Source organism: Melozone crissalis, unplaced genomic scaffold (assembly GCF_028551555.1).
Source record: "Melozone crissalis strain CALT ecotype California unplaced genomic scaffold, PUWL_Pcris_2 ptg000042l_1, whole genome shotgun sequence".
Lineage (NCBI taxonomy): Eukaryota > Metazoa > Chordata > Aves > Passeriformes > Passerellidae > Melozone > Melozone crissalis.
In genome coordinates, this window is record NW_026535820.1 from 53,968,736 (window position 1) to 53,978,347 (window position 9,612).

Here is a 9,612-nt window from a genome sequence, read left to right on the forward strand (position 1 = left end):
TTTGGCCTCTGTACCTAGTAACTTCTCTCAGTGAACCTTTTCAAAAGTGCCTAGGAGATATTTTCTCTGAAATGCTGTTTTCAAATAAATTAACAAAGTTTTGTTCCTCAAAAGGACACAAACTTCTTCAGGAGAGCCACTTAAAATCTTTTAACCCAAGTCAGCTGGAGAATTTGTATTATCATATATATTAAATATTCCATTATTTCCCCCTTTTCCTTTTTTTCTCACAGATTATGCCTTAATACCTTTACTGCGTTATTGTTAAAGCTTGTGATTTTTTTAAAGGAAAAACATGAGGGATTTTATACCTATATGGCTTCAACATACTAATTGTTTTTGTGACCTCTGTGTATAATCCAGCACTGCAAATACTTCCCTTTTACTGATTTGCAGCCTACCCCCAATCATATTTTGGCCTACTCAGCAGATGAGTGTTTATGTTTTTGAATAAAGGGCTGGAATTAGGTAAAGTATTTTTTTAGATGATCTGTTTTAAGAAAAAGCATTTGTCCAAGACAGTTAAAAGACTGCTCCCAAGCTGTTCAAAAGCAGAATGCAGCTACATACAGCAAGCCATGGCAATTTATTTTGTGCTTCCTAGTCATTTTTTCTTTAAAATGGGAAGCCAATATCTTAGATAAGGATTAGTTTCAAACTATGTTTTTGATACAAAGATTGTGGATGTAAAATTTTTACTTACACAGCATTTATAAAAATGAAAATCTAAGTTTGATGATATAGCTTTTATGACAGAAAACTAGGTGATATTAAAACACTTCACTTCTAGCTAATGGCTTGAATTAGGGCTGAATAAAAGGCAATTGTTTTTATACTGAAATTATTGTTTTATGAAGGATTTCCTTGTTTCCAGACACATATATATACACGTGTATGTAAATTAACTGAACTCCAGATAAAAGACATACCTCCATGAGCACATTAGAGTCTGATCCAAATTTTATCAAAGTTAATGGGCGTCTTTCCCATTTCAAACCAGATTCTGCAATCCATATTCACACGACCCTCCAGGGGATCCCTCAAGTTGATGCAGTTTTGCATGACTTGGCCTCAAATGTCTGCTGCAGTTTCAAAAAGCCCATTATAGGGCTGCAATAGGAAATCATTTAGTCTAATTTAAGGAAATCATGGCACTTTTTAAATTTTCATATCATTTTTTTCTGATCCATCTGTTTACTCTCTTCTGAAGGCAGGATGAAATGCTTTTTAGCCTAAAGACTGAGCTAGTAAAACTGCTGCCTGGAATAAGTCTCAGCAGACGTGTTTGTTCCACATCCCCTGCTTCAGTGCCATATTTCCTCTGGTGGATTTCCTCTGCTCCTGGAAGCATGCTGTCTACCTTTCTCGTGCACAATTATGAAGAAGAATTTCCTACATTTTACTGCACAGGATGAGGTGATTTTGGAAGTTAACATGACCTGAACCACATAAGATAACAGAGAGCATCTGAAAAATGTAGCATGCAGTATTACAAGTTAAAAAAAAAAATCTACATTCACAAAATGCTCCTTAGCTCCACCGCTGGTGTCAGAGGGTGGAAGAGGGAGAGAAAAAGCAATTCTTGCATTTTTCTGGAGAGCCTGCTGTGTTACCACCATAAAGTCAAATAAAAGAGAAGAATTCATCCTTAACTTCGTTGTTCTGTAACCAAGCTGGGTTTGTTTGGGTTTCTTTAAACCTGGACAGATATTATTTTATTATTTATTGCTACAAAGATATACAGCTTGTGAGAAGAGATGATATATTTTACTCAATCAACACATACATTTGGAAAAAGCTAAGTGTTTAAACACTGTCTTCCAATTTTAAAGAAAGACACAGTTAGGTTTTGTATTCAATTAGAAATGCAGTTAAAGGAGATTTTGTCTTTGTTTAATTTTATTACATTATGTTTGATGACTGGTTGTGGGATTGTTTTGGTGTGGTAGCTCTTTTAAGGATACTTGAACAGTAAGGTGAACATGACCAAAGTCTTGGTTTCTGTAATGATTTCAAGGCAATTTCTTTTCATTTATGAGATATTTAGACTTTTATTTGCACTCAAAATACTCTAGGGAAAAAATATGTACACATTCAAAAGCTGGATGTTTACTGGTGTTGCATGTGGTTACCCACACCCATAACAATCTTTCAGCATCGTTTGTCAGTGATCATGTTTTTATTTGAAAGAGACTAGGTGCCTTTTTTGCTCTGTGATTTATATTATTTAAACAAACAGGGGAAAAGAATTTGATTCAGCTCATTCTCTAACATGACTAAGATGTACAATAACGTCTTATAAAATATTCACTGTTGTATGACTGTAAGGCTGGAGTTCAAGCCCTCTGTGTACACACAAAAAATAACTCTTTCCATCTGAAATAGCCTGGCAAAAGGATGCTGCCTCCTGCTGATTTAATAGGCATATGAGCTTCCACTAAAATTGCATCTTCAAGAGAAATAATTTGTCCTTGGTAGAGTCCAATAGTGAGAGTCCACACTCAGCCCGCAGGGAAGCAGGAGCAATGGGGAGGCCATCAGGATGGGGACGGTAGCAGTCCTTGCAGTCCCTCTCTCTTCTTTTCCACAGGATTTTCTGCAAGGAGACTGCACCAAAGCCAGGCAAAAGCTGAACTGGAAGCCCAGAGTCACGTTTGATGTGAGTGGTCCTTCTGTTGTACCTGCTGGGTGTTCACATCCTCTAAAAACAATTCCCAGGGAGGGGAAAGGAGGGGGGACACCTCTGTGTGGGGTGACCTGGGCACCCTGAGAAACCCCATTTTGGGTGCCTCTGCATGGATCCTTGCTTTACAGAAAGCAGACACTGTGGCAGCAGTGGGCATCCCAGGGCACAGCAGCGCACTGACGCACCAGGGCCTGGGCCAGGGCTACTCTGGGAGGGCCAAACAAGGCCCCAAAATCATCTCCTGGTTCTGCTCTGGGAGGGCCCAACAAAGCCCTGTCCTGTCCTGGTTCTGCTGTGGGAAGGGCCCAACAAAGCCCTGTCCTGTCCTGGTTCTGCTGTGGGAAGGGCCCAACAAAGCCCTGTCCTGTCCTGGTTCTGCTGTGGGGGCCAGGGGGGACTTGTCATGCTCTGGGGCATTCCTGACATACTGCCCTTTTGTCCCTGCACTGGGGCCTCATATGTCTCTCTCCTTCCTGCAGGAGCTGGTGAGGGAGATGGTGGACGCTGACGTGGAGCTCATGAGGAACAACCCCAATGCCTGAGCCCTGGCTGGGCCCAGCAGGCATCACAGGAGCCATGCCACAGATGGCCAGCACTGCCATGAGCCACCAGGGTGGGCAGCTGGCCCTCCCTGTGATGGTTTTATTGTTGGCCTGCCTGTGTCTAAAAGACCAGTTTTATTCCTGCCTCCACCCTCTACATCCTCCCAGTGCCTCTTGCCCCATACATCATCCCAGGCCCAGCTCTGCCTGGGCTAAATTTGTCTTCTGCCACTAACTGGGGAAGGATCATACTGTACCTGAAAAATTGATCAGCCGAACCCATTGATTTCGTTTTTAGTTGAGACTTGTCTTTCTGTTCTGTAGGACCTCCAGCACATTTTTAGTACTTAATCCCATTTGAGAAAAAAAAAACATTCCCTGCCCCCCACTCCTCCCTTTTCCACATCAGCAGACCTTTGGTGCAAACATGGGCTCACCATGCCTCCAGACCTTGTTCCACAGCTTGTCCTTTCTGCCTTTCCTGAACACTTCTTGTTTTTCTTTCCTGCAGCCTTACCTCCACCCCAGCAGCCCATTCCCAGCACCTGAACTCTGTAAAAGTTTGGATAACTTGATATAACTTGCAGTGAAATCGCCTTTTGACCATGCTGAATTAATTCCTAATTGCTGGAATCGCTTTCAAACCAGTCAAGCTGGGGCTTGTATATGTTTTTCAGATCTTCATTTCAGAGTGTGCATGAGTCACAGAAAGCCTTTTTGTCCAGCACCTTCTCAATCCGGGGAGATTAGGGTGTTTTGATTTTTGACCCCCTCCCCCAAGAATCAAACCATTCCCCTTCCACCCTCTTCCTGCTTACTATAATTAAACATCAGACAGGAGCCTGAAGCATTTCGAAAGATGACTTAAGAAATAAAAACAAAATAAATAAAAAAAGCTTTAAAAAATTAGAAACTTCAAGGTGAGTAAATATTTTTTTGCTTTTTGTGCCAAGGTACCTGGGTTATCCAGAGGTCGTCAAGCCCATACATTTCCCGTTGGTTTAGTATCTTCCACCCACCAATTACTCCCATCATTTTCACTTTATGCCTGGAAGTGAGCAAAGAGCAAGATTCACAGGAGGGAGGCACACAGGAGATACACTTACTTGAAGTGCATCTCCTGCTTTTTAACTTCGTCTAGGGGGAACCTCAAGTTAAAAGGAGACCAGTCGCGGGATGTGGGGGTAGTTGTGCCCGGGAGCGGTTCCATGATGGAAGTGGTGCAGGTGACAGGAGGGAGCTGGAAAGCAGCCCCGGGGGAGCCGGGAGGACGCTCCGTGCTCCGCTCTTCAAGGGCGGCATTTGCCGGAGGTGCCGCGGGAAATGCGCGGCGCGGAGCGGAGCGCGCCCGGCAATCGGAGCCGCCGCTTCCTTTGGGGCTGTTCCTTTCAAAGCGCTTGTGGGGAAAGGGAAACGTGGGAGCCCGGCCGCTGCTTGAGACCCTGCCTACAGGTGCACAGAGTAGGAGCCCGAAGGCGGAGAGGAGAGGGGGCTGCGGAGACAGAAGGATGTCCCTCTTACATTTCCCCACGCGTGTGAGGCTCTCCAGCCCGCACGCAGTTCCCGCGGCACCCTCGGGGCCCTCCCAGCACAGACCAACGCCGAGCAGGTCACGGACACTCAGTTCGGAGGCTTGGACCTCCCTACGGCATCACATACACATTGCCACTCACCTCCCGTGGGTATATTTATAAAAACCCTCCTTGGGTGTTTTTCTCCTCGAACGGGTACGACTCCACTGCTGCCCCCCGCTTTATTTTTAAGAGTAAACCAGCACTAATCCCCCTTCCCGTGGGCGCATGTCCATGCACTAGCTGCGCTCTTCCGCAGCGTTCACCCCGCGTGGATCTGCTGCACAGCCCCCGCGGGACGCGCTCGCCCCTGTGCCGTGGGCACCCACTGCGGCTGCCTCCGCACCCTGCCACGGCCGGGCGGCTCTCCAGTGCCCAGCGCTGTCCCCCCCGCCCCGGGGCCGCGGAGAGCGGTGGAGGGAAGGGAAGGGGAGGGCAGCGGAGGGGGCGAGCTCCCTCTGCCCGGCCGCACCGAGGGCTGCGCCTTCCTCAGCGCCTCGGCCAGGCGGTCACGGGCTGCGGGTGGCGGGTCTTTGGTGGCGAATGGAATAATGATTTTTAAAAGTATTCCAGCGCTTTTATGGGAAGGCGTTTTTTTTATGGCAGCAAACTACTTTTTCGCTTACAGTGATTCACTTGCAGGCTTGCTGGTACGTCTGAATATTAGCTTACACGTCTCTGCCGAGGACTGGGAGCTTCGACTTCAGGGTCTTTTCTTTGGCATGTCTCACCGTAGCACACTCCAGAGAAGCATTTTCGTTCTCTGGTTTCTCTGTCTATATTGGAGAACAAATTGGGAAAAAGATGGGAAAGTGAAAACTGATTCTAGACCAAGCAGTCCCTCGCGGTGGCCTGGTGCTGGGTGTCTTTCTGCTGCCTTTGTAGGGACAAAAATTAAAAAGGTACTGGTCATTACAGGCCAAAATGTACACTGTCCCGCTGCTTTTTACCATTTGGCAAAGGTCAGAACTGCTTTTCGGTTCCCCTAACACTACCTTCCTGCCTGATTCTTAATTGCTCCTAAACAACCGATCTTTGACCATGGGACCACGTCTTGAAAACGAAATAAATAATAACTTGCAGGCAAAACAAAACAAACCACTAACAAGCTTCAGTTCAGAGAGATGATATGGTATATGTAGCTGATACACCAGCTACAGACTTGTGTTCTCTACATCAGTTTCGTGTGCACGTCAAGCGTTTTCTGCGTGCAGGATCGAAAGATACACTCCCCCTCTGCCCGTCTCTGGTCTCATATGGAGGCACTGCAGCTTCGTTAATGGAAAAGAGCAGCTCCAGTAGTGAATAACCGAGCAGGCCCCCAGTCCTTCGCATCTTTCCCAAGCTTCCAACCATCCGCAGCAGCAGCACGAAACAAAGCGAAAGACAAGGTGGGTTTTACCTCTCCCGGAACCGCTGTGGAACCGGCCGGGAAAGGCCGGTTGGTGGCCAGGGCCTGACTATACACACCCTGCACTGTCCGGAGCCGGGAATACGGGTCTGGGACTCTTTCGGGGGTCCCCACCAGGGCAGTCTGTTCCACTACGTCGTGGGAAGCGGAGAGTTCACCCCGCGCCGCTGCTACGGGGAGAAGCAGGATAGCAATGGCAGCGCTGGGTGGTGCGGGCTGCCCGGGAGTGCGCCCCGTCAGGAACAGGGGACTCGGGTGGGCAGGGAGAGGAGAGAGAGCCCAGCTGCTGCCCAGCGAGCTGCGCAGGGCTGGGGCCCGGTGGGGAAGGCCGGCCTGGCCCTGCCTGCGGCTCCCTGCCCGGCAGCGCCAGGAATTACGAGCAGCGACGGCCGGGCCCGCTCCCCCGCGCCCGCCGCCTGTCAGCGCCGCCGCCGCCGCACCGCGTCTCTCAGCCATAACTCAGCCCTCGCCTCCGCCGTGCGGGCCGCTGCCCTTCCCCAGAACCTGTCGTGACAACGGTAAAAGTACCACGAGAGCCCTTTTAAAACTTTTTTTCCCTTCTCTTGGGGCCTTTCAGGCCACTCGTGGGCTTGCAGGCAGCAAGGAGCGCAGCGGGGGCTGAGGTGGGGTGGCCCCAGGGGAGCACAAGCCCTTGGCACTCCTGCCAGCGGCCGGGCCGGGGGTCGGCGCTGCCCCAGGGCCCGCCGGCGACACAGCCGGCCCGCCCGCCGCCCTCCGCCCGGCCCCGGTGCGGAAGGCCGGCGAGACAAAGCGACGGGGCTCTCCTCGGGATCGCAGGACAAAACCGCCAGCGCCATCTAAAAATACGCCTCGAAGCTTGGAGAGCAAGCCCGAAGGGTAAAAGCACACGGGGGCTGAAGGCAGCGCAATCCCGCTCCTCAGGCTCGAACACGGCTTAGGGGGGTGGTGGGAAGAGGCTCTGCGGCCGGCCCTGGTGGCTCTCGGAGACGCATCGAGCGCTGCAAGGTATTTAGAAAAATAAAATTTAGGTGTAAATTGGGAGAATGGAAGAGTCTGCCCCGCCACCACCTCCCCCCGACGCCTTGCACATAAAGCAGCCACGTCCCCCCCGGGCGGACATGAGGGTCACATCCTCTTCCCGCTGCTAGCCCGGCCGGGAAGGCGCGCTCGGGGCTGCTCCGGAGCAGCGCGGGGAGAGGGGCTCCGGGCGGGGGTCGCCGCCCCTCCCGCCTGCGGGTGGCAGGTTTGCAGGGGTGGGCGGCAAGGGGAGGCCCCCGTCGGCTCGCAGGGCCGCGCTCCTGCCTCCCCTTGTGACCCCCCTTCACCTCTGAGGGTTCGCTGGCTGAGCATTGTCTCCAGACACAACAAAACCAGGACGGAGCCCTGGAGCAGGCAGGGCTCCAACGTTTTGACGGGTGGAAGAAAAACATCAACAGATACTTTGCAATTATTTGGTGATGGGGGCTAAAGGAGAGGCGGGCGGGGGAGAGGTCGCTTCGCAGCAGCAGACGCTAATTGCAACCTTTGCTCTGCTAATGAGCTCGCACCGGTGCATTCTTCGGACATCACCGTCCCACCCCCCCGGCGGAGCGGTTGGGGGGTGGGAAATGGCGTCGGGAGAAAGTCGTAATTTTTCTGCAATTCGTTATTCGGTTTTTAAATCCACCCCATCCTTGAGAGGCGAGGCTAGAAGCGCTGGCCGCCAGCACTTTCATAAATCCTCGCCTGGGGAGAACGGCGAGCAGCTCCTCGCTGGCAGGGGCGAGGTGTGCGAGCGCCCGGCCCCGTCCCACGCCGCGGGCAGCCGGGCATGCCCGGCCCGGGGCTGGCAGGGCGACGTGTCCTCCGCCCGCTTACGGCTTCAGCCTCCGCACAATCGGACCGGGGGAAATGCACACACAGAACACATGCAGAAAATAGAGTTTCTCTCGAAACCCGCATCAAAACGGCACTGGGAATGTATTTATACTGCGCAATCTTGCAAGCACCGACATTGTTTAAACAATTCTCTTCTGCTACGGACGATATTATCAGTACTTTTACATTATCGTTCAATGGAAAACATTCTTCTTTTTCCTTATTTTAAATATTTATTTTTTTTAAAAGGGGGGAAAAAGAGGAATAAAAGGAAAGAAATTAAACTCGGCAGCTTAAATGTTCTGGCAAGTAAATAAATTCCAGGAACATTTTGGGAAAAAGTTTTATGGCCTTTTTTTCCTGATCCGAGCACTTGCCTTCCGAGGGATGATGGTTGTAGTGATATGACCTGTTTATTCATCGATTCATAAAATATATAAATATCTTGAACTCGTGAGTGTAATAATTTGCGTTTTTCCTACTGGAGGAAATTCAGCTATTTTAAGAGTTAATGGCTCTAAATGTGTTGGTTTTCCTGGATTCTCCCCAGAGGTGATGGGGGCTGGAAAGGAGGGGGGATTCCAGTTTGGGGTTTTCACTGTTGTTGTTTTAATTCTGCTGAACGCAGCTAAAGCATCTGACCTGAACGTGGGGTGATACACGGCACAACCAAGCCCCCTGACACCTAAAGGTCAGGTGAAAGTCTCCAGCAGGTAAGTTGTGGGCCGGCTGCCTGCCCATCTCACTTTGCTCTCTGCCTCACAAATTGTTCCCTTCTGCCCACCCAAGTCGTTTCAAGCTGTGTTTGTTTAGGGGGCAAAAAAAAATATTGCCGAACACCCAATTCTCTTTCAGACGGAGATCCTGAGAGCCCTCACGGGTAGCTCGGGCTGCCTTCCCTTCACTCTCCGTCTCGGCGCTTTTTAACAGCCATTATTTTGTGGCACACGCATGCTAAGCAAGGCACAAGCTATGGGCCTAGAAGGTCGCAGCGGTGTGTAAAATAGATTCAGGAGGTGAGGGAGAAATTCCCCCCATCTCCCAAAGACCCTGCCTGCTGAATGGAGGGAGAGAGACTGCCGGCTACTTCCCAGGCCCGCGCAGCACAGAACACTGGCGTAGCAGGCCAGGACAAAAAGCTGTCCCTCGGATCGCAGGGGCTTCCCCGCGGTGCAGTGCTGCCGTCTGTTCCCTGAGCACCACAGCCCACCGACGGGCCTGTTCCTCCGAGCCCGGCACCCCCCGGCCGTCGGGGGTCCGGCGAGCACCACCTCGCAGCCTCTTGCCAAATTGCTGGGCGCCAGCTGCCTCAGCACCGAACTACACTCAAGGGATTAGTCCCAAATGGCACGGAGGGCTCCCGCTCCGGCAGGACCAGCCGGAGTTACCCCCGGGAGTTCTGGGGCTTACTTCTCCGGCCGTCCAAGCAGGGCTTTTAGGACGCCTCGTTAGGAAATGAGGGGTCCTCCCAGTGATCCCCCAGGCATCCGATCTGTTGCTCACGCTACCTGCACGTTCAGCCCCGGCCTAGGACAAGGCCTGCCCGCTGCCCCAGGTGCGTGT

At 51.0% G+C, this 9,612-nt stretch overlaps 1 protein-coding gene across 1 annotated transcript in view; it reads left to right on the forward strand.

Annotated features, from left to right (window-relative positions):
• The window catches only part of GMDS (GDP-mannose 4,6-dehydratase), a 416,552-nt gene extending 412,432 nt beyond the window's left edge, over nucleotides 1-4,120 (forward strand). Inside the window, exons 10-11 of the mRNA XM_054284932.1 lie at nucleotides 2,591-2,659; nucleotides 3,166-4,120. Of these exons, the coding sequence (XP_054140907.1) occupies nucleotides 2,591-2,659; nucleotides 3,166-3,228 (132 nt within the window). The 3' untranslated portion in view covers nucleotides 3,229-4,120. The remainder of the gene's footprint in view (nucleotides 1-2,590; nucleotides 2,660-3,165) is intronic.
• Nucleotides 4,121-9,612: the final 5,492 nt, after the last annotated feature.